At 44.8% G+C, this 25649-nt stretch overlaps 1 protein-coding gene across 1 annotated transcript in view; it reads right to left on the bottom strand.

The window, feature by feature from the left end:
* LOC309664491 (dihydropyrimidinase-like) overlaps positions 1-22541 on the bottom strand; it is a 78292-nt gene extending 55751 nt beyond the window's left edge. The window contains 5 exon segments of the mRNA XM_082470009.1: positions 763-985; positions 2243-2422; positions 7739-7837; positions 7839-7901; positions 22202-22541. Coding sequence (XP_082326135.1) covers positions 763-985; positions 2243-2422; positions 7739-7837; positions 7839-7901; positions 22202-22459 — 823 coding nt within the window. The 5' untranslated portion in view covers positions 22460-22541.
* Between the last annotated feature and the right edge of the window lie 3108 nt (positions 22542-25649).

Here is a 25649-nt window from a genome sequence, read left to right as displayed (position 1 = left end):
CCTAAAAGTGAGAGATAGAAACCAGTACCACATCCCAGAAGGGTCTAAAGTACTGAATAAAACACACCTCATTTGTTTTTCATTCTTCCTTTCCCAGTACTGGCCAATGAATAAAATTATTTCCATGTTCAATTCTTATCAAAAATAGGAGATTTTCTCTTTCTTTTAAGATGACTGTTTACATATAAAATTACACTATAGAAGTGAGGCAATTAAGCAATTTGGAGTAAACATAACTTTGCTTTAAAAATCTTAAAATAATTGTCATAAAAACACTATTTGGATAATTGCTTCAATCGCGCCAACAACCAAGTTGCTGTGAGACGAATCAATTCGATTCAAAAGAAATTTGTGGAGCACCTACTGTGTGCCCTGCCTGACCCTGATTCAGGTACTGGAAGGGCTAGCGGAGGTGCCTAAGAGCCAGGGAAGCTTCTGTAAAGTTCACTGGAGAGTTGGCAGTTAGTGGTGTGAAGGGCGGGGCTTGCGGCTGAAGAGGGCAGAAACAGACAGACGTGTAAGACTGCGAGAACACAGAAAGGATGCTAATAAAAAGGGAGGAAGAATCGTTGGGATTGGGATTGACATATATACACCAATATGTATAAAATAGATAACCAATAGGAACCTGCTGTATAAAAAAATAAAATTCAAAGATTCAAAATAAAAAAGAAAGAAAAGTTGTGGAAATTCATGGGCAACTTTCTGATAAGCAAAAGCAGGGGTTGGCGTTATTTTACCTTACTCTTCAGCTAACAGTACTAGTTGTAAGCGAGGCTACAGTTCGGGAATTACCATCCCTCCTGGCATCTGCTATCACCCTTGCTGCGGACTTGCTCATCACGTGCACGACGCACAGAGGGCAGTTCACGGCGCCAGCTATGGTGACGGCTCTCAGCGTGGCCTCTGCCTCCACCGCTTCTGGGCGGCTCAGCTCATGGCCCTCGGGACCCGTTAGCCCCAAAGCCAACATCTTCTTCGCTCCCTAAAAAAGGCAGCAGGAACATGCACACCGGTGAGAAAGGTTTACTAACGACAACTCCCATAATTTTGTTGTGAAACGAATACACTGCCAGGCTTTTATTTTAGATCTAATAGGTATAGGTGTGTGTGACTGTGGCATAGACAGTGTGTGTTTTGGGTAAAAATAATCTACTACTCTCAAAGCATGTGTTAATTTTTCATATACATATTTCACAATCAAAATATTTTGATTGAAAAGGTGACAAAGATAATGAGGTCTGTTCTAATTACAGTCTTTGAAAAGTAGTGTCCATATTTAAGACTTTTTATTGGTTCAGAACAAAATATAATAAAACAAAGTATTCTAGTCCCCCATATTATATCCTTGATGAAGTGACTCATGCTATTATGTAATTAGTTCTACGTTTTACTGATTCATTCTCTTCACTGCCTCCTCCCCCAATCCACGGAGTGATATTAGACCAGTATTTCCTCTCTCCAAAAGTGTTATTCCTTCCTTACAAAAAAGGCAGGAAGTCAAGACTCAGAGTGTCAAAATCACTCGCCTGGTGTCACACAGCTAGGACGCGGAGGAGTCCAGTTTAAACCTGGTGTGTTTGAGCTTACAGCTCATGCTTTCCTCTTATCAGCCCCCCTGCCCACCACACCCCCCCCATCCTGGCCATGGGGCCTCCATCTCACTGACTTTAATGGGAAGTGAGCCCAGGGAGAGAGAAAGATCAGCTAACATAAAGGGTAAGAGACAGCTCTTTAAATCTTGCAGATGGTGTACCCTTCGGGCATTAATAATGGAACTAACATGAGAAATATCATCTAGATTCCTCCACAGCACATTTTAATACCCAGTTTCTGAAAAGAATGGGGCTTTAAACAGCTACCTAATGCACTGCTTTAGTCATCAGATTTCACCGATGTCCACACTTTGGCATTCTGAACCAGCAGCTTGAGCTACCTAAAAAAAAAAAAATGCTAGGGACTCAAAGAAAAATATTTGTGTTTTTAGAATAAACCTTGTCTGAGATCTAATAACTGATTTGAAAAAGGGAACTCCTCATTCCAATACATATACCACCTGCAAAAAACTCAGAGCCAGGCAGCAAGTAATTCAAGTCACGTGTTTCCAAGCCACATAAAATTAGTTTCTGAATTTCCTTTCTTCCAATCCATTAAAAGAATTTACCTACATGGGGCCAGTCATCCTCACCTTAAGTTATGGCCATTTTCATTTCTGTGGAAGTTCTGGAAGGCAGTTACTTACCTCTGCAATTAGGTCTCCATTTTCTGCATGAACTTGAGCAATTGCTCCAATTTCCTTGCACCGAGAGAAGACCTTGTACAGCTCCCCATCTCTCAGCATGTACAGATCTTTATAGGCCATAAACATCTTGAAGGAGTTCACACCTTTATCTTGGGTAAGGATTTTCATTTCTTCTTTAACCTAAAAGGGCACAAAAACCACAACAAAATGTCACTCTTTAATTTAAAGATAATATCAGCATTCTCCAAAATCTTGCATTCAGAAGAAAATGAAGTAAAATAAGGACATCAGTTGAACTCCAGAAAAATGTAATTAAGGTCTTGATCTTTCCCCTAGGTTAGACCTCATTTCATGTGATGAATTGCTGTTGCTACGATACTTTTATTTTTTTAAAATTATTTATTTATTTTGGCTGCGCTGGGTCTTAGTTGCAGCAGGCGGGATCTTTAGTTGCGGCATGTGGGATCTAGTTCCCTGACCAGGGATCGAACCCAGGCCCCCTGCATTGGGAGTGCAGAGTCTTAGCCACTGGACCACCAGGGAAGTCCCTACGATACTTTTAAATCATGAAAGAGTTAATAGTATTTCCCCCAAATACTTCATTGTTATACTTGATGAAATTCTCAGCATCTATCTCCTGATGAGAAGAAATTATTCTAGAACATGAAAACAAAGCCACTGGCAGCAACAGAAGCAATTGTGTCTCTAGAAGGAATCAGAGCTAATGCGAAGTAAGGGTTTGGGGTCAAATCTGGAACCTACAGGATGAGTTCAGAGATGAAGGTAGTGGAAGATGCAGACTGAGCCACTGGCAGCTCCTGGGAGTTGAGCGACTCTGGACCTGTCAGAAGCCTCAGGAGCCTTCTGGGTTGCCAACTAAAAGGTTCTGATCACCGATTCCAATGTGTGGAGGTGGGGAGGTTCCCCACCCTCACCAAGCAGCTCTCCAGACACCAGCAGGGGGGTATCCTACAATTAAACTCAATTTTCACACTATCTACCTGCACCAGGTAGACTGCACTGGATTCCACAAGTTAAGCGTTCAGTGCTATGGGGTGTCCAGGTTGTCACCTGCACTTCTGACCAACTGGCTATAAGTCAGAGCTTCCCACAACCCCCTCCATGGGTTCGATTAATTTGCTAAAGCGGTTCACAGAACTCAGAGAAACATTTTACTTACTGGATCACCAGTTTATGATACAAGGAAACGATAAAGGATATAGATGAACATCTGGATGGAAGAGGTATGTCACAGGGCAAGGAATGGCGAAAGGGCACGGGGCTTGAATGCCCTGAGAGCGCCACTCTCCCCAAATCTCCATTTGCTCACCATCCTGGAAGCTCTCCAAATCCTATCCTTTTAGGTTGTTGCGGAGGCTCAATTACACAGGCATGATTGATTAAAGCATTGGCCATTGGCAACTGATCCAGACTCCAGCCCCTCTGCCCTCCCCGGAGGTCAGCTGGCTGGGACTGCAATTTTCAACCCTCTAATAATACAGTTGGCTCCTGGGTCAATCAGCCCCCATCTTTAGGTGCGGTCTAAAAATCACCTCTTTAACATAATAAAAGACACTTTTGTTGTTCTCATCACTTAGGAAATTCCAGGGGTTTTAGGAGCTCTGTGCAGGAAATGGGAACGAAGACCAGACATGCATTTCTTATTATAAATCGTAACATCACACCAACGGTAAGGGACAAGTTCAGATCAAAACTAGCTTAGTAATTGCCCTTGCAGGTCCAATTCTAGTCTCATCAAAGACTAAAAACTTCAAAGGAAAAGTCAGAAGACTTGATCAAATAAAATTGCTTGAATTTCTACATGTTAAAACAAAAACCCCCACACACATACAAATAAATATATATATATAACATAAAATATAAAACAAAAATATACAACAAAACATAAAAATGTATAACAGACATAGGATTATAGCTTTTAGTTAATAAAAAATTTAAAAAGAGTTATTGCTGTTTCTACTTGCTAAGAAAAACCCTAACATTCTAGGTAAAAAATGTTACAGTTCAAACAGTATATACAAATGACTAATAAACATGGAAAAAATGTTAACCTTCCTACTGATTAAAAAGTACAAAATAGGGACTTCCCTGGTGGCACAGTGGTTAGGAATCCGCCTGCCAATGCAGGGGACATGGGTTCGATCCGGGAAGATCCCACGTGCCGCGGAGCAACTAAGCAGGTGCACCACAACTGCTGAGCCTGTGCTCTAGAGCTCGTGAGCCACAACTACTGAGCCTGCGTGCCACAACTACCGAAGCCCGCGTGCCTAGAGTCCGTGCTCCACAACAGGAGAAGCCACTGCAATGAGAAGCCCACAGACAGCAATGAAGAGTAGCCCCTGCTCGCCAGAAGTAGAGAAAGCCCGCGTGCAGCAACGAAGACCCGACGCAGCCATAAATAAATAAATTAATTTATTTTTTAAAACAACGCAACTTTTCCCTACTGAATCAGTAAAGTTTTAAAAATGACAATATCACATATTAAGTTACTCACTTCCATCACTATTTATTCCTTTACTAATTTTCCTTACTTTCCTCCATGGCGCTTTATCACCTGGCATATAATATAGTTACTTCTTGATGGCCTGCCTCCTCCTCTAGAATTTCCACCCCATAAGAGCAGGGCCTTTGTACAGTTTGTCCCTTGCTATATCCTAGAAGAGTGCCTGGTCCATAGTGGCCACTCAATAGCTTTTTGTTGGATGAATAAATGCATGAAAAGGAACGGCAAACACCAAAATGTTGAGAGTGGTCATCACTGAAATGATGGAATGGGTTCCAAGGTACATTAAGTGACAACAGCAAAGGTAGGACTTGGGATAGTGTGCCTCATTTTTTTAAGCTTCAAGTTCATATTTTCTACCATGAGTCTATTATTTTTTATAGTCAGAAAAAAAATGCTTTAAACATTGTTGGAATATTCACACGATGGGGTTCCCAAAGGGAATTATAATCTGCATTGCTCAGATGAAATACCTATTACTCCCTGAGTAGAAGAGCCTTTCTGAAGGTGACCTCGTTAAACGTCCCTGTCATCCACATCCATACCCATGGGTAAGTCTCACTATACTGTATTGCTCTCGCACCATCAGCACCACCTGGGAGCTTGTTAGAAATGCAGAATCTCAGGCCCTGCCCCAGACCTACTGCTATGGGTTGACTGTGTCCCCCCAGATTCATATGTTGAAGTCCTAACCCCCAGTACCAAATGTGACCTCACTTGTGTAAAAAATTAATAAATAGAAACCTCAATTAAGCGGATGTCGGGAGACCAGAAGGGGGAGCTCTCACACCTGCATATCAACACAGGGGAAAAAAAAAAAAAAAAAAAGACTCCTTTCTTAGCAAGGGCTCAGCCAATGAAAAGTCACGGGCTCTTTGTTTACTACAGCCCTCCCAGCTTCCTTTCCCCCTCTATGAAAGCCTGCTCCTTCCCTTGCCCTGCGGGGACTTGCACGTGGCTGGCCAAGCTTGCAGACCCTGAACTGCAATTCTCTGCTGATCCCAAATAAACCCATCTTTGCTGGAGAAATACCCAGCAGTCTATTTGTTTCAGGTCAACATTTGGAAATAGGGGCATTGCAGATGTAATTAATTAAGATGAGGTCAGGGCTTCTCTGGTGGCACAGTGGTTGAGAATCTGCCTGCCAATGCAGGGGACACGGGTTCGTGCCCTGGTCTGGGAAGATCCCACATGCCACGGAGCAACTGGGCCCGTGAGCCACGATTACTGAGCCTGTGCATCTGGAGCCTGTGCCCCGCAACAAGAGAGGCCGCGACAGTGAGAGGCCCGCGCACCGCGATGAAGAGTGGCCCCCACTCGCCGCAACTAGAGAAAGTCCTCGCACAGAAACGGAGACCCAACACACCCAAAAATAAATAAAAATAAATAAATTTAAAAAAAAAAAACCTTTAAAAAAAAAAAAAGATGAGGTCAGCAGGGTGGACCACAATCCAATAAGTTTGGTGTCTTTAGTAAAAGGGGAAATTTAGACACACACACACACACACACACACACACACACACAACATCATGTAAAGATGATGGCAGAAATTCAGGTGATGCTCCTACAAATCAAACAATACCAGAGATTGTCAGGAAACCACCAGAAGCTGGTGAGAGGCATGAAAGAGATTCTTCCTCACAGCCCTCAGAAGGAACCAACACGGCCAACACCTTGATCTCAGACTTTTAGCCTCCGGAACTGTGAGACAGTACACTTCTGTTGTTTCAGCCACCCAATTTGTAGTTCTTTCTTACAGCGGCCCTAGCAAACTAATACACTTACTGAACATAATCTGTGCTTTAACAATATTCACCAGGTAATCATTTGCATATTAAAGTGTGAGAAACGCTGGTAAGGGCAAACATCTTCACCTTTGCTCTATCTTATAAAACAAGAGAGGGAGGAAAGGAGGAAGCGAGAAGGGAAAGAAGGAAGGGAGATAGAGAGGAAGGATGGGAGGGAGGGAGGGAAGAAGGAAGGTAGGAAGGTAGGAAGACCCTAAAAGCACGAAAGAGATAAGATGCCTCAGTTAGAATGGCGTTTCTGGGGAAAAATTAACTTTTTCTCTGGACTATAAACCTTGCTAGTATGTTTGCTGAACTATCTGTTAAAGACTGATTACTTGTTTTATATTAACTTGGTGTCTACAGTCCAAATTTGGGAAGGAAGGAGGGACATAAGTTACATGGTAACTTCAAATAAAGTCATCCCGTGAGCCCTTTCTGGCAAAACGAGTTCTGAATTAAGTTCAATGTGGAAAAACATGTTATTGATTTAAACCACAAGTAAAAGTTTCTTCCAAAGTACACATACATGTTTTCACGGGAAAAAAAATAAACATATTTTAACATCTCTCAAAACTGTCTTTTCTGTCTGAATCATGTTATCATTTCTGCCATGACCTAAATAATTAGCAGATACGGAAGGTTGTGTAAGCTCTGTTTTGAAATGCTTTGACCAGGTGTTGATGTTCGCAGAGCACCAGGTTAGTGCACAGCTGGGAGAAGGCCTTGAACACATTCCCAGTCTGTCGCTTCCTTGGTTTTTTCCCAGATATTAAAAACATTTCTAACTAAAGTTCTGATCTGTGGGAAAAGACTGCTTAAAAGCGTCCTGTATTGTTGAAGTTGAGAAGTCCAGTACTTTTAAAAATTACATGTAAAGTATTTACAATTCATGAATTAAATATTAGGAAAGTCTTTTGTGAATGAGTATAAGGGATTTATCCTACCACCTTCATATGCTTTAAAATTTTTTTTAGTTTTCTAAATTGATAATACCTCACATGATTCAAAATTCAAACAGTACAAAAGAGTATGCAATGAAAAGTCTTCCCTCCAATTCTGACCTCCAGGAAGCAACCAACATCACCAGCTTCTTATGTTTTGACATTGCCTGTTCCTTGATCTTTGCACAGAGCAAGGACTAAAGGGCTAAATGGAAGAAACTGGACCCCCCAGTGGTTCACCTGCTCACTCCACCATGTCACCGCCACATGAAGGCTGTAGTCACAGCAGACTTTGGGATCAGCCCAGCTTCGCCACGTCTCCAAGGCCTCGATGAGGGAGTGAGTGGCCTTTGTGAGGAATGGAGAAATCAAGGATCATGGTGGTGCCTCCTGCCAGGGCAGCCTGGAATCACAAGAGAGTTTCAACAGGTTAGCCAACAGTTTTCTAGTTGAGTCATTTATCTCCTTGAACAACATGCATTTGCAAGCACTCGGGCAAACTTGATGGGTCCAGGAAATTGCACAAAGATGCTGCCTGTTTAAAAGATCTAGAGAGACATGAATAGATGTCCCATAAATTAAAGTTTGAAGTATTCAAAGAGCTGGAATTGCTCCTGCAAAAAGAATGACACGTCTGATGAAATGAAAATGGCTTTGACCAAAGAAAATAGTGAAGGCTGTAAAGAAAAACCAAAATGGAAAAACAGAGACGATTCAAACATTTTTCTTCTCAAGAAAACATCATTGTACAATCCATTTCATTAGAATCAATCTTGGTGAACTGTATCTCTAACTACACTGTGTTCCACACAGAATCCTGGGAGACTCACGTGATTCCCACCTCGCCTTCATTCCCCACAACCAACTGGTGACTCCTTAATTCTCAGCTGTCCCCTCTAATCCATCTCCAATGCTCTGGTCTTAGTGTCACCCCTCAGCTTGATCTTTATGTCCCCAATTTTGCTCTTACTTCCTCCAATGCAAACCCCTTTTTGCAATTAGGGGGAAATTCCAAAGCACAGATGGGGCCCCTTGACTCCAAGACTTAAAACTGAATGCTTCTCACTGCCTCTGGAATAGCGTTTAATCTTTTTAACATGATCTACAAGGCCCTGCGCGATCTGCCTCGAAGCTTCTATTTTCCCTGGCATGTTACACTATGTTACATTACAACTGGATTAAAAACTATTAAGTTATTAAATCACGTCTTTGACTAATTACTGGCTTTGATTTTATTTAAACTAAGATTAAAAGATGGTTAAATGTGGTTTTAACTGCTGTGTTCAGACAATGTAGGTGAAAAAAAAAAACATAGGCAGGGATATACTAGTGCACTGGTTAAGGGCACCGACCAAAGAGGCTTATTGGTTCCAGGGCACAGCTCAGATTCAGCACTTATCAGCTATGGTACTCTGAGCAATTCCTTAACCACTTTCTTCCCTCCTTCCTTCCTTCCTTCCTTCCGTCCTTCCTCCTTCCCTTCCTTCCTTAATTCGTTCCTTCCTTCTTTCCTTGTACAGTATTGTTCTGTACATTCTGCACATTTGATCCCCAGAACTTATTCACCTTATAACTGGAAGTCTGTGTCCTTTGATCAACAGCTCCCCATTCCCCCCATGCGCCCCGTCCCCAGCCCCTGGCAACCACCATTCTACTCTTGGTTTCTCTGAGTTTGGTTTTTTTAGATTTCACATATAAGTGAGATCATGTAATATTTGGGTTTCTCTGTCTGCCTTATTTCACTTAGCACAATGTCCTCAAGGTCCATCCACTTTGTCACAAATGGCAGGATTTCCCTCTTTCTGGATAATATTCCATTGTACACATACACCATATTTCCTTTATCCACTCATTCACAGATGGACACGTTAATTTATTTATATCTTGACTATTGTGAATAATCCTGCAATGAACATGGGAGTGTAGACAGCAATTTCTTAACCTCTGTGTGCCTTTGATTCCTAACCTGTAAAGTGAGGACAATAATTGTACCTGAACCATAGGGTTGTTGGGAGGATTAAACTGGGGTGACGTATATAAAGTGCTTAATACCGTGTTTGACTCACGGTAAGTGCTTCATAAGCTTCAGCCCACAATGAGTGATGAGCCTTTGCACCACTGCTTTAGAATCAGGCATTTCCCCACTTTTCATACATTGACTCATCTCACCACCAGAAACATGGTCATGTTACAACAAAGAAGGGAGTGCCACCAGCTTCCCTCCCAGGTCTGCACCCCTGTCACCTTCCCCCCCACTCACAGGCCCCCAGACATGCCGAGTGCTCCCAAGGTCCCAGCTGCTACATGAGCTCTATTCTAGCTCCTTGTTCTTGCTTACCTCAATGGATTTTTACTTGTCCTTAAGTCACTTGGTCCCACTCCAACTCTTTTTGCTCTCAGAAATCTCACTATTTGTACAGGATCCTGTACTTTATCTTTCGATAACAATTGCCTTATGCATGGCAAAACAATGCATATTTGCATTTCTTAAGAAATCCCTATTGGTATAATGACAATACCAGAAAAAATCCTTTAGGCTCTATATTTTTATTCGAATGCAGATTAACCTTCTCACCTTCTTCCTTCTAAAATGTCTTCTGACAGATATCCCTTGAGGCTGAAGGGCATTTTTCTAATAGAAAGTGCTGTTAATTAAAGTGTTGGAAGAAAGTACTTTTTTAGTGTCTACTGAACTAGAAAATCAAGCTTAAAGAGCAATTCTTTCCATATTAAATGTCTATCACATGCAGGATGTGGGGAAACTAGATACAGTGCTGGTAGAAATATAAATAAAATGATGCAGCCACTTTGGAAAAGAGTTTGGCAGTTCCTCAGAGAGTTACCATATGACCCATCAATTCCACTCCTAAGTATATACCCAAAAGAAATGAAAACATGTCCACACAAAAACTTGTACACAAATATTCAGAGCAGCATTATCCATAATAATCAAAAAGTGGAAACAACCCAAATGCCCATCTACTGATGAATGGATAAACAAAATGTGGTATATTCATACAATGGAATATTATTTGGCCATAAAAAGGAATGAGGTTCTGATTCACTTGCTACAACTTGAATGAACCTTGAAAATATGATGCTAAGTGAAAGAATCTAGTCACAAAAGATCACATATCATATGATTCCATTTATATGAAATGTCCAGAAGAGATAAATCCATAGACAGTAAGTAGAATAGTGGTTGCCTGGAGCCAGGGGGGTTGGGGAAAGTTGGGGTGATAGCTAAAGGGTATGGGCTTCTTTCTGGGGAGATAAAAATGTTCTAAAATTGATTGTGGTGATGGTTGCACAGCTCTGTGAATATACTAAAGAACATTAAACTGTACACTCTAAATGGCTAACTGGTATTGTATATCAATTACATCTTCATAAAATTATTACCAAAAAAATGTCTACCCAAGTAAGCCATTACAGGGAGTGAGTGGGCTGTTACACACAATGCAATGAAAAGTCTTCCCTCCAATTCTGAATTCCAGGAAGCAACCAACATCACCAGTTTCTTGTGTTTTGACACTGTCCATTTCTTGATCTGCCCATTTCTTGATCTTGTACAGAGCAAGGACTAAGGGACTAAATGGAAGAAACTGGACCCCCCCAGTGGTTCACCTGGTCACTGCACCATGTGACACACTAATAATCAGACACACACAAATAATCAGACCGTCTAGAGGGGGAGACAGAAACATGCACAAACAATTATAATCAAATAATCAGATGGTAATAATAGGTAGCAAGTACACTTCCATAGTAAATGTGGTATAGGAATTGCTAAAGGGAAGTTAAAATTGCTAAGCTCCCTAGAAGAGGAAAAGACTCCTGGGAATTCAGAGGAAGGAAACAGATCAGAGGAGGCTGGGATTTGAATTAGCATTAGGACATAAATGTGCAGTTGCCGATAAGGATAATAGTATCTAACTTGTAGTGAGTGCTTATTATGTGCCAGGAACTATTCTGATGTCCTAAGTGTTTTAACCATCTCATCAGCTCTGCAGCAGGTCGTATTGTTAACCCCTTTTCAGGGTTGAGGAAACTGAGAACAGCACCATGAAATAACTCCCCACATCTCACAGCTAGAGAGTAACAAAGGCAAGATTGGACGCAGGTCATTGGGCTCCAGAGCCAGTGCTTTCAGTAACCGTTGACAGCAGGGGAGAAACTCTGAGAAAAGGGTCCGTGAGGAAGCATCAGCAGAAAAGTGGTAAAGGGCAGAATGTACATGCAAAAGAGAAACAGACTCACAGATAGAGAACACAAACTTGTGGTTATCAAAGGAGAGAAGGAAGATGGGGAGGGACAAATAAGAAGTATGGGATTAAGAGATACAAATAACTATGTATAGAACAGATAAGCAACAAGGATATACTGTACAGGACAGGGAATTATACCCATTATCTTGTAATAGCCTATAATGGCGTATAATCTGCAAAAACACTGACTCACTATGCTGTACACCTGAAACCAACATACTACTGTAAACCAACTGTACTTTAAAAAAAGATGACTGGGATGTGTGAAGCAATGGTTCCCAGAGGGCAAGGCAGTGGCTGGCTGGCTGCGGGGGTGACGGGAGTCCAGGAGCTGATTTTGGCTGGAGTGACTGAGAGGTGGCGGATGAGGGGACAGAGGAGGGCAGCCGATCTGGTCTTTGGAGGGAGCATGAATTCTGCGGAGAGCACCCTGAGCATGAGGTGCTCAGGCACATGTCCACTCTGTGTGTTTGCAGACAGAGAAACGCAGCCCCGAGCACAAGAGCACTCAAACGCAGGAGAAAGATGTGGCAGTCACCTTGCAGAGGAGGCCAGAGGGGTCCCAAGGTCAGGGGAAATAACCAGAGAGACAGAGACGCCATGGCAACATGCTCCAGAACATACCAACCCTTAGCAAGAAAACAAAACAGGTCTGAGCCAGTGGCTGTTTCTGGGTGGAGTGACTACAGATCCTTTGAATTTTCCTCTAGTTCAATTTTATTTTCAGTAGTTGCTACATTTTCTATAACAAAGCCTAACTTTCAAAAGAAGAAAAAAATAAAGATTTTACATATATGTGATACAAATCCAGGTATGCATGCATATGCCATATAAATTAAGTAGTTCAACTTCGATGGGCCTCTTATGAGACTGAAGATGTGATGGTCAAATGGCCACTTTTTTTTTTTCTTTTTAAACTACAGCAAATTGAAATTCCTGGGGCTATCATTTAAAAGCCCATAAATAAGGATTTATCACAAATGCTCTATCTCCCTAATGAACAGTAAAGGAGCAACCACTTGTCTTCTTTGGTTTCTTCTTGTTCTGTTTCTCCTCCCTAATTTCCTCCTTCTCCTCACCCTCAAAATGGGAACAGATCTAGAAAAACTATAGTGCCTGGGACAGGACAGCCTGGGCCAATCCTAGGCAATGGATTGAAAACGGAACCTGTCTTTTTCCAAACCCCTGGGGCTTTATCCATCCACCTGCCGCAGGGATCCTGGCTGCTACCCTGGGACCTGGCAAACAGTGGCCGGACAGTCAGCGCCCCAGCCTCCTTGGAACCTCTTTCTTCCTCCTGCCTCTTCCGTTCTCTCTGGTTATCCAGGGTCCCTTGGCTGCCCAAAGTTATCTCAAATCCCTATTATTTCAAGATCTGAAACGTTGCCTTCTTTCCACTGGATCCAGGGAGCCACGTGCCAGAGCTGCAGTTCTATAATCCCAATTAGAGGGGACACCAGGAGCTGTGAAGGAGACCTGCCCCTCCCGGGAAGTATCTGCCTCTTGAAAGAAGAGCTTGTTCAAATGCCCAGTCCTGGGTTAAGCATCTTACACACGTTAGCTCATTGAACGAAGCCTTGCTACAGTCCTGAGAGGTAGAAATTGCTTTTCTTATTCTACAGTTGACGATAATGAGGCTCAGAGAGGTCAAATGACTCTCCAGGGTCTCACAGCTGGTAAATCCTCATTGGGAACATGGAGGAGGATACAGCTTTGAGCAGGAGGTCTTACATTCAGCCTACTCTGGGCCTCAACCCTATGCAGGCCATTCCCCCTTATCCCATCTTCCATTTAGTGTGATCTGACTTCCAGCCTGTTGCCCCAGGTCATCAGTGAATCATTACTTGGAGAAAGGCATAGGTTGGTAAAATGAATCAAGCATTTAGGAAACCCAAAGCCATACCAAAACAAAACAAGTCCCATCAAATTATAAATTGTAAATTCACAAATGAGACGCAACTTCATTAAGCTCATGTGATGTTCATCACTGCGACACCTGCCATTGAAATAATGCGCCCCTAGAAGAGTTACAAGGAAAGGCCCATATCAGTGCTTCTTGGCCTCCACACACTTGTTAGCCATGGGATAATTAACTTTATCCAGCAAACCAACTCAGCAGAACATCTCATTCCTAGCTCACCTTGGATATTTTCAGTATTCATTGAATTGCTTTTAACATCAGATGCTTCTAGATTCACTTCACAAAATGTTCACCAGGATCAACATTTGAAGAATGAAGAGAGTTTAGGGGAAGGAGAACCAGTAAAGGGTGAAAATTTCTTTCATATTTTTATATAAAACCTAATTGTTTCCTTTGTATTTATTGCTGATTGACTTCTCCTTTATTTGTCAGGTAGCCAAACAAAATGCGTTTGCCTTTTCTAATCTTGGCTCATAAATCAGTTCTTTCAGCTCCTAATTACTTTGGCTGTTCTCCCTTGAAAACCTTCCAATTTGTCTAAAACCTTGTCTTGAGGGGAAAAGAGCATGTGCTGTCTTACGTGAAAACGTGATAGAACATAAATTGGGATAAACTCTTAACCAACAGTGGGGTCATAATATGACAGAACACAAGACTTTATTTAAGACTGTATTAGGTTGTAAATCATTATTGAAAGCATCCCAAGGATTTTCTTTCCTTTTATGGGGTCACTGAATTTTCATTTCTAAGCTCATCCTAGAACAAGTGACTTTGTTTCCCTAAAATTTATCAGAGGACCTGCTCGACCCAAATAAAACAAAAAGAAATCCAACAGTACATTTGAGCCTTAGGGAGAAAAACACGTGGCTGAATTTTCAGACTTCTCATAGTCACTAAGACTTATGAGAACAAACTTCATGATCCCAGTTTACGTTCCAACTCTAGAAGCATATCCAGCTTTGTAAAGATGTCCTCCACAGTGCCTCTCCACACTCCTTGCCTCCCCAAATGTGAAATATTCATCACACCATCACCCATCCCACTGTGCAAACCACAGACTCAAGAGGCACCCTTGACGTCTACCTGTTCCCTTCCTTACATCCCCAAATCCAATCCATCAGCAACCTATCCCTTCCCCTACATACTCCATGAGTCTCCATACTTCCTGCGTCTGCACCTCCGTTGCCCTGTGCCACCCTCATCTTCTGACTAGACTAGACCAGTTAGTCTGGGCCACTTCCAATCTGTTATTGACTTCCCTCTGCTCTCACGATGAAGAAAACAATTATTACACAGCCCATAAAGCCCTGCATGATCTGAGTTCCTTTCCACCTCGGAGAGACAAGTCACCCATACTCTTCTCTCCCTGTCCCCTCTCTACCTAGTCCAGCGACTCTTAACCCTGGCTGCACACTGGCATGGTCTAGGGAACTTTTATCCTGCCCCCCAGAGATTCTGATTTAGCTGATGTAGTTTCATCTCCATAGGCCCTGTGCCTGTTACAGTGCCTAGTACATAAATACTCTTTAAATGTTTAAGGAAGAAAGGAAGAGAGGCCAATGAATGTCTCCCAGAAATTATGAGATGGAAGAATTAAGATGGTTCACTTTTCCAACAGCAAAGTGGGAAAGCTGCGCAAGTTGCATATTCATGTGAGATTTTGTTTCTCAAAAATATTGCTAGCCCTGGCTGTGCGGTTTCTGAAATCCTTCTATGAAAATGTTACTGTAGAATGTAGACTCTGAGCACACTTGAAAGCTGAATGCTCAGTTTTGTCCCAAGCCCATTACCTCATCAGCGTTAACGAGGACTTTTAACAAAACAGAATTATAGCCTATTTCTATAACTATGCCTCCAATAATTTCCTGTTTTTAAAAAAAGATTATGGTTTGTTTTATTTTAAGCTTTTACGTGTGAACAGATCCTCAGGGCTCAGGAACGCATGACTCTCACTATAACATGAAATTCCTCTATTAGATGCAATGAAGCATAACAGAAAAATTGCAGTGTCCTCCCTCAACTGTCACTTGACATCTGAGAAAAAGCACAGAACGGTGTTGAGGAGAAGGCTCTGGGGAGTTGCTGAGGCTCACCTATTGGAAATGCAGCCCAGCGATGCCAGCAATTATAAATGGTTACTAAGCACAAGGGGAAATGCCAGATCAAAAATTGTTCACTCAAAAATAGTCACAAATTGTCCAAGTTAAGTCTACAAGTCCAAAAGTCCACTGTATATAATTTATTATTAAAGCCAAGATAAATTAGAACCCCATATACCTCCAGTCTGTCTGCCATTGCGAGCAAAGACCACAGTTTTCATCTCTATAACCCCAACCATAATGCCTGGCTCGTAGTGGGTTCCCAAGAACTATTTGTTGACTGAATTCACGGAACATAACTATCAACTTGAAAATTCCTTAGCTTAAGGTTATTCCATATTAGACGGCAGTGACAAGGTCCAGAATGTGCCACCGCGGCATAAAAATCATTTTGAGCTGAAGGCATTTGAGAATAGGCTTTTTTTCCTGAACTCCCTTAGCTGCCTAAAAGCAGAGCTTTTCAAAAGAACTGAATTGTCATAAATGCCTTTCCAGGAAGATGACTCTTACCACCTGAGACTAGAAGCCTGCACTGCACCTAAATAGACCTCGTCATGAACTATCGTATCTCCATCTATTCCCCTAAGAACCCACTGGTCTTTCCTAAAAGTCATTTGCTTTTCCGTAAGTGCCCTTCTTCCCCTCCCCTTCCCTTGTTAAGGTGATATAGAAGCCCCAAATTCTAACTGCCTCCTTGAAGCACATTTTTCTGTGAACTTGCACTGCATGTACATGAATTTTAAAAATCTGTCTTTTCTCTTGTGAATCTGTCTTTTGTCAGTTTAATTTGTGGGCCCCCAAAAACTGAACATAAGAGGTTAGAGGAAAAATGTTTCTTTCCCGACAGCAACGTCAAGGAAACCTTGAATCCTGACTACCCCTGTCAGACACTGAAGGCATGCAGTCCAGATAAATGAGGGAGAAAACAAGCAGTGGAAGTGAAAAGCCTGCAAAACTCAAGTATGAAAACTGAAAGAAGGCAAGTCCCAGATTCTGTAAAATTCAGTGAAAGGATTCCTAACACACAATACCTTCAATAGGCCCAAAGCCCTATTTAATGTCAAGTGGTTGCAAATTAATCTTTGAGGTGGTTTTATTTTCTTCCTCTGATTAGTGCAAAGATTAACTTTGTAATCAGTAAATAGCCACTGAAGGAAATGACAGAATTATACACTCTTACAGCTGGAACATGGAAGTTATTAACACAAGAATGTTCAAAGCTCAGCCTTGCAAGCAATTAAAGAAATGCTTGTTTAAAAACATTACGAAATTCTATGTTTTTCCTATTAAATTAGCATAGATTTTTAAAAAGTCAATATCCACAATTAGCTAGGATGCAGTGAGATGGGAATTAGGATGTACTGCTGTGAGGGGGGCATAAATTGAAAGGCAATTTGGATGTATGTTAGACTCCTTTAGGATGGATCTAACACTCACTGGCCCAGGCATTTCACCCTGAGAGGTGATTTCTCCGTCAATCATCAGGAATCTGAGTGATGAATTACGTCACAACATTGTTATGCACAAGCCAAAAAAAGCTGGAAACCACCAAAATGTCCAACACGAACAAGATGAGAGTGGAGCTGTTAACAGTTGGGGAAACAGAGGATGAAAAATGGGTCGAGCACTTGAAGTTTGAGGCGCCTGTGGGACATTCATTGTCGATGGGCAGAAATGGAAGCCTGATGCGGAAGAGATACAAGACCAGAGAGAAAGATCTGGGACTTAGCCTCGGAGATGTCAACAGGCCACAGAAATCACGTTCTCTGACAACAGTGAAGGCCGTGGGGGAAAGGTTTAACGAACAAGGCTGATTCCAAAGTGTACGCACCAGTTAGTAGAAGGAAAAATGTTTATATGTGCCCCCAAAAAGAAAAATCTGAAAGGAAAATGTTAAAAGCAAAATGCTGAAATTATAGATGATTTATATATTATTTTTCTTTATACTCTTCTGTATTTTCCTTTTTTAAAAAAAAAAAAGCAGTGTCTTCATTCAACTATGTATGATCAGCGAATATAATGCTCCAGCATTTTCCTGAATGATAAATATATGTATTTTTCATTACTTAGAAAAAAAATTTAATCCGAGATGTTCTAACTATTGCCTTGTTTTACAGATTCGGAAATGCTGACAACACCAGTAGAGGAAGTGACTTGCCCAAGGTCATGCAGTCAGCATGCACAGCTTCTGAAAACCATCCTGGAGCGCCAGCAAGAAACAAAATAAGGGATTTGGTTTGTAACCAAGCTCTCTGAATCACAGCTCTTCTACCAGGTGAGGAAGCTCTATAAATACAACCATAAATATGTGCTTAATCATGTACCTTCCACTGCCTTATGATAAGTAATCACCTCCATGGCATTTTACCAAAATGTTCCAGAGCAAAGTATAATTTTCTCTCTTGATAATTTTGAGGACTTTTTGTCCTTTACAAAAAAAAGTGTTCTGCATTTTCTCAATTAAAAAAAAAAAAAAAAAAAAAAGATCCTTTTGCCAGCTACTGATGCTGCCAGGTTTTCAATGTGAGTCCACCCACGCCAAGCTGTATCTATGTCTGAATACAAATACGTATATTTGAAGACTGGCCAAGTCCTTTTAATTCATTCTCTTATCACAGGATGTAGTAAAAGCAAAGTCGTATTTCCTTCAAGTTTATCTAATTTTCAATACCCATTTGAATAAAAAAGTCCCACTGTCTTTCACGATGGATACTGAATTACTATTACTGCAAGACCACTGTACATCCAGTCTAGACCAACAAAATGAAATATGATTTCTTTAAAGCAGAACGCTATTTCCATTACTTACATCAGATGGAAAGCTTTTACCTGTAATTAACTAAATCAATTATAAGCTTTAAACCTACCTCTGACACGAATTAGATTTCCAAAATATGTAACCTTTGGTTGACCTATATTTCATTTTTAAAACTGGGGTCCATCACAATCTAGTGATCAATACATAGACCACCACAAATAGTATCCCTTCTGTTTGTCAGATATTATAAATGATTAGCATTATGCTTGCAGGAAGCACACAGCTATTGGTCTAACCTTTGGGGGCCCATCTCCTGAAAGCATGATATATCGTTCTTACTTTATGGCTTTCTGTACTTAAGGTACCCATTTCTGTAGCCTTAGGGATGATGTGGCTATAAATGCACGTATAAATGTCTCACAAACCCACACCATGACATGTGTATTTATTTTGACAACCTTAACTGCCTCCAGTGTCGGGAAGGTAAAGAAGGGCTAGTGTATTTCTGAAAGATGACTTTGCTCTGTCTTTGACAAAAGACTTCTCACAGTAACACACACCTTACATTTACAGCTTTTTCATCTACCTACTGCCATTCTGACGAATCTAAACATTAGACTTTTTTTCAATCATCATTTCAGAAAGGAAGAGAACCTAGTAGGTAAGAGCTCTAGGGATGGCAGGCAGTCCTGAATTTGAAGAGCCACTCTACCACTTACCAGGTGTGCGACCTTGGGCAAGTGACTTAAGTTTCAGTTTCTTCAATTGCGAAGAGTAGACAATGGCACCTGGGATTGTTGGAAGACAATGCACAGTTTAGCACAGTGTCTAGTACATAGCACGGACTTGATAAAGTAAATGTTACTTAACAGTATTCATAAGATGTTTTTCAAGTTTGGTATATAGTATGATGAGCATTTACAAAAGACTTCTTTGTCCCTGTTTCCCCAAACCAGAAACTCCATCAACATTGCCTTGGGAATTATCGTGAAGACTCTAGAAAAGAGGACAAAATAACTCCACAATGCCCTTCTTTCAGAACTCAGGCCAGTACTTTAATGCTCATGTTTATCTGTATTTACCTGGCTGGTTCCATTTTACGGAGCCTCATCTGTTTGGGGGATGGGGATGTCCTGGGATTCAACCAACCAATTTTGCAGTAGACTTTTGCAACTTGGCCCTTTTGTGAGTACTGTTTAATGTTCCACGTGAATTTAGTCTTTGCTAAATCTTTGACCTTATCTCGGACCATATCATTTTCCGCTTGTGATCCTAAGCTCATGAAAAACATGTTTTCCTTTAATGTTTTGACAACCTTTAAGTACAGAAACGCCTACAGAATCAACTGGTGAGTAAGTTCTTTCAAATGGTGAGAACAGACTATATATATATATATATATATATATGCTACAAAAACCTGCCTTCTAAGTATGGAACCGTAAATCTCTCCACACTGGAATCCCAGAATGGCCAAGAACAGATAGAAAACTAAGAACCACCTCCCAGGGTCTTGGGGCATGCACAGATAAACTTGAGAATGAGAAGGAATGTCCTGCCCTGGCAACATTCTAACCCCTCTTCTTGGCTGCTTCATCTGGAACCCTGATCAGAGAAAGGGAAATAATGAGGGGGAATAACGCTAGTGGGTCTGGTGACTGATGGTCAGCAGGTCCCCACTTGGCAAACGGGGGTGTCAATGGAATGCCCTGCCATCAGCAATGCACTTAGTGAATGACGAGTCTGTGATAACAGAAAGTGCCTGTACTATAATTGAATACAACAGGTTACAAAACTTTTGTAATACAGGTACACACATTCATACACACATGCACAATACAACCTCAATTATGTAAAATAAAGCATATGAAAACCATAAAGACAATACACCAAAACATGGGTTGTCACTGACTGGGAGATTATGGGTAATACTTTTCCTCTTTCTACTTTCCTATTATTTTTTTCCAATTGTCTATAATCGTGTATTGCTTGGATAGCTAAAAAAACGTATTTTAAATGTCAACATAAATTCAATGAAATTTAGCAAATTTCACGTTTTAGCAAGAGAGAAAAATAAATACTCTTCAAAACAGATAACGATCCTTCCTACAAACGACTTTGACCATTGGCCTAATGATAAAGGTTGATAATTAGTAAATAGGAGGACGCTTTGCAAATGTTGGCGTCAGCAGCCTGCCCCAGACCCCTCTCTCTGGGTCAGAGGGTTCTTTTTTCTGTGAAACATTCTGGTCTATCCTAGAGGGCTGGGGAACGTGGAGGGAGAGAGGTGTAAGGAGAGTAAAACGGTTAGAAATCGGTTGGGTAACGGATATATCCTCAAAACTGCTCTGAAAGTGTTTGCAGCCTGTACCTGCACTAAACAGCCCGATCTGTTTCACACACACCAGGGCGTGGCCCACGAGGAAAAACCCGCGCATCCGTGAGTGACATTTTAGACCTTAAGGGTATCGATACTTCCACTTTGCAAGGAGCCGTTGCTCCTTTGGCTTGGCCAAAGCCGGGCTGATGCCACCGAGGAGGGCCACCTAGAAGAAGGAAGCTCAGCGTGGGCGCCTTGACCCCGCTCGGGTCTCCGCGGCTCGCTCCCGCCCCCTCAGGCCCCCGCGGCTCGCTCCCGCCCCCTCAGGCCCCCGCGCCTCGCTCCCGCCCCCTCAGGCCCCCGCGCCTCGCTCCCGCCCCCTCAGGCCGCCGCGCCACGCTCCCGCCCCCTCAGGCCCCCGCGCCTCGCTCCCGCCCCCTCAGGCCCCCGCGCCTCGCTCCCGCCCCCTCAGGCCGCCGCGCCACGCTCCCGCCCCCTCAGGCCGCCGCGGCTCGCTCCCGCCCCCACAGGCCGCCGCGCCTCGCTCCCGCCGCCTCAGGCCGCCGCGGCTCGCTCCCGCCCCCTCAGGCCCCCGCGCCTCGCTCCCGCCCCCTCAGGCCGCCGCGCCTCGCTCCCGCCCCCTCAGGCCCCCGCGCCTCGCTCCCGCCCCCTCAGGCCGCCGCGGCCCGCTCCCGCCGCCTCAGGCCCCCGCGCCCCGCTCCCGCCGCCTCAGGCCGCCGCGCCCCGCTCCCGCCGCCTCAGGCCGCCGCGCCCCGCTCCCGCCCCCTCAGGCCGCCGCGCCCCGCTCCCGCCGCCTCAGGCCGCCGCGCCCCGCTCCCGCCGCCTCAGGCCGCCGCGCCCCGCTCCCGGCCCCTCAGTCCCCCGCGCCCCGCTCCCGCCCCCTCAGGCGCCCGCGCCCCGCTCCCGCCCCCTCAGGCCGCCGCGCCTCGCTCCCGCCCCCTCAGGCCGCCGCGCCTCGCTCCCGCCGCCTCAGGCCGCCGCGGCTCGCTCCCGCCCCCTCAGGCCCCCGCGCCTCGCTCCCGCCCCCTCAGGCCGCCGCGGCTCGCTCCCGCCCCCTCAGGCCCCCGCGCCTCGCTCCCGCCGCCTCAGGCCGCCGCGCCTCGCTCCCGCCGCCTCAGGCCGCCGCGGCTCGCTCCCGCCCCCTCAGGCCCCCGGCGCCTCGCTCCCGCCCCCTCAGGCCGCCGCGCCTCGCTCCCGCCCCCTCAGGCCCCCGCGCGACGCCGGCGCGAGCCGGCCCGGCCAGACCCCGGGGGGCAGCCTCAGAGGCGGCTGAGGACTCGGCGGGCATCCCGGGGTGCAGGGCGCGGCGAGGCGGGTACCTTGGTGCCCTGGTAGAAGTCGTCCACGGACCGCGAGCCCATGAAGGGGAACTCCATGTGCGTGTCGATGCCGCCGGGCAAGACCAGCTTGCCGGCGGCGTCTAGGACCCGCAGCCCGGCCGGCGCGTCCCCGGGCGGCAGCAGGTCGCGCCCCAGCGCCCGCACCAGACCGTCCTCCACCAGCACGTCGGCCACCTGCGAGGAGTCGTCGTTGACCACGCGCCCACCGCGTATCAGGAGCCGCGACGGCGCCGCCATGGCGAGGGGCGCACACGCTGCGGAGCCGCCCTCCTTCCGGCGGCACGGGGCGGGCGCTCTGGCGGGGCTCCGGGTTTATCAAGGACCCGCTGCGAGGGGGTGGGGGAGGAGCGGCTCCACCCCCGGGGGGCTGGGCCTGCGCGAAAGGCTGGGGCGGGCGCAGAGGTCAGCGGGGGTCTGACCTGAAAGTTGCGCCGACCTGAATCCAGGTGTACGTCCAGACCCTGGATGTACACCGAGATTTTTTCCCTTCCAGTCATTGGAAGGGGAAAAATCTTGGAGGCACTTTTAAAGACGAGGGACGTTTGTTTTCCTTTCTAAGAAAAGGCACTCTGGGGAAAGAAATCCACCTCATTTCTTCCCTTTATGAAGAGTGTGTCTGTACCAAAATGCAGAGAGACAGGCAGAGAGAGAGAGGAAGGGAGGGAGACAGACAGACACCACCAGCAGCAATGAAAATACCCACGCCCCGAAGAACCACTTGATCTGGATTTCCTTTTAAATATTCTTAACTATGTGAGGAACAAAGATAAATGACATTCTCGTCGTCAAGGAGCTAAGAGCCAACAGTGACACACATACATATTTCAATGGATAACAATAAAGAAACCAGAAAATTCTACCTTCGAGAGAGGCTAAAGATACGAGTTTAGAGGAAAGGGGGAGTTTATTTCTGCCTTGAAGGAAATTAGATATGGAAGATTCACAAAGAGGTATCTGAAGCAGGACGCAGAGGACGTGGACATGGAGAGAGGAGGGGTGAGAAGAGGGACGATGCTCTGGGTAAGGGAACAGCTGGATAAAGGCACCAAGAAGGTGATGGCAAGTTGAGTGTGACCTCCACGTGGTCAAGCTGAGGGGATAGGGTTGGACAGCTGTGGACCACCCCCTTCCTCCCAGGTGAGAAGGATGAAGAGAAGACAGAGGAGGAGCCGTGAGAGAGAAGGGAGCTCGGGGAGCCCTGCGTGGGGGAAGACGGCAATGCGGGATTTCAAGAGCACCGAGATCGAATGCCGCAGGAAGCGTGGGGAGCGTGGTGGACGCATGCTGCTGCATCGTCTATTCTCTTCCTCGTTCTGCCAACAGTCACTGGAGTTTCTTTAGCAGGAAATCCTCCCCGTGCATTCTCAGAACACTCGCCTGGGTGGAACTGATGGGACCTCCGGCTCTGGGACTGATCTGCTTATCTAAGCACTTCCAATCACAGCAGGAAGTCCTCACGGCCACGGTGATGTGTTCGGGGATGACACGGGTCCCAAGAAGACTACCTGTGCTCAGTGAGAGCTGATCCTAACTTGTGTTAGGTTGAGCAGATGAGGGGCTTTCTCTTTCCTGCTGGACTTGAATCCTGGAGGGAGTAAAAGACAACAAGGGACTAGTCCTGTGAACAGAGCCAACACAGAGAACAGGAAGGAGAGATGGAGAGGAACTGGGTTCTCATGACACCGTTGGTGCTCCTGGAACCAGCCATGCCTGATGTCCCCTCTTTCAGACTCTCCAGTGTTTGCTTCAGCTGGTTTACTTTGGTTCTTTTGTCCTTTTCAACCATCAACTGACAGAGGATGGGAAGGTACTTTGAGTTTGGGGAGTAGGTGGTCGGTCACATGTGACCTCGGAGATGGCATTTTTAATAGTGGAATGCAAGGTGTTATTATTATCAAATTTCCTCAAGTCTCAGATCACACAAACCGCAAAATGATTAAAAATTAGGAAACATCAATAAAGTGCCATAGATTTGGCTGTCAAGCCAGGAATAAGAAGCCCAAGAAGGTTATGCAATTATTGTCCAAAGACCATTGTGTAAAGATGAAAAGAATAATAATAAATATGCAACTCTGCCAAGCTACACACATAACAGCACTCTAGGAAAGTAAGATTGGGTGTCAGGGTGGTTGTGACATCCTTTCTGAAGCTCAGATGATGATTTCAAAGGTTTCTTTATCTCAGACACTTTATATCACAAAATGCCCTGTAACACAATGCAGCATAAACTCTCCACATTTAATTAACTCAAACTTGATCAGAAGAGGGGATTTGTAGAATGTCACTGAGGCAGGAGGAAATAGCTCATTGAGATTCACTGACCGCACAGAAGAGAGTGTTGGGTAAGTTTAAGGAGAAAAGCCAGCTCGCAGAAAGAAGGTGTCTTCCCCCTTTCTGGCCACCACTGTCCAGACGCTGGGCATGTCTAGATGCCGGATGTCGTCCACCAGCTTGCCGGGTGGGAGGCGAGCAAACGTGCTCAGAGGGGAAGCTTGTCCTCAGAAACCCCTCACCTCCCTTTTCTCTGCCCTACTCAGCCACCTCTGCACCCAGACACACGGGCCCTCAGTGGGCATGAAACAAGTAATCCCAGACACGATGATCTTGGCACTGGAGGAAGGCGGGAAGCAAGCCTCCTGCTGTTTTGCCTTCTTCTTGCTGGAGAAAGAATCAGTTTGATTAACTAACACACCAAAGTGTGTCTGAGGACCCATGACTCCTTAGAGGACTCATTTTAAAGGAGGGTTACAAAGGTTGTGAAAGCTTAACCCACAGAAACATGTCTACTTTGAAGTGTAGGTGAGAGCAATTGGAAAGGAAGGCCTTCCCAGCCCTGACTGATGGTCTAAAGGGACAGAAAGGCAGAGCAGAAAAGGGTGACTTCCTTCACTGAGCAGCTCGGGGTTTTGGGGAAACAAAGCCACCAGGCCCAGGTGTATTTAAGTCCTCTGAAGCCCTGGAGTCACTGAGTTTGCTTTCCCTACTCTCCTAACCCACCCCCACTCCTACTCCAGGCCCCTGTGGCTCTGAGGGGATTTCAGGGTATTGTTTCCTCTGGAGGAAAAGCTGTCCGTGGGGCAGAAAGAGCAGACAACGAGGGTGTGTGAGCCAGAGTGAGCAAGGAGAGAGGGGGCAGAGCCGGGCGTCTCCAGTGCGCCCCAGCTGGGGGCTCTGGGCAGCCCCAGTCCCCTGACCCTCGCTGGGATCAAAGTCCCTGGCAGGGTGATGAGGTTATACCTGAATCAGCGATAGGAGAGGCAGGTAGGCAGCATGGATGGGAATTAGGCGTCTAATCCTGGCTCTGATGCAAGCTTCTGGTGTGAGTCTGGGCAACCCACTTACTCTTAGGGCCTCTCTCTCCTCAACTGAAAAATGAGGAGCTAAGTTGACAAGAGCTCGTAAGACCCAGCCTTTGCACTTTTAAAAG

Source organism: Balaenoptera physalus (assembly GCF_965194825.1).
Source record: "Balaenoptera physalus genome assembly, chromosome: 7".
Taxonomy (NCBI): Eukaryota; Metazoa; Chordata; class Mammalia; order Artiodactyla; family Balaenopteridae; genus Balaenoptera; species Balaenoptera physalus.
Note: the sequence above shows the minus strand (reverse complement) of the source record. Positions and strands in the feature narration are given on the sequence as shown.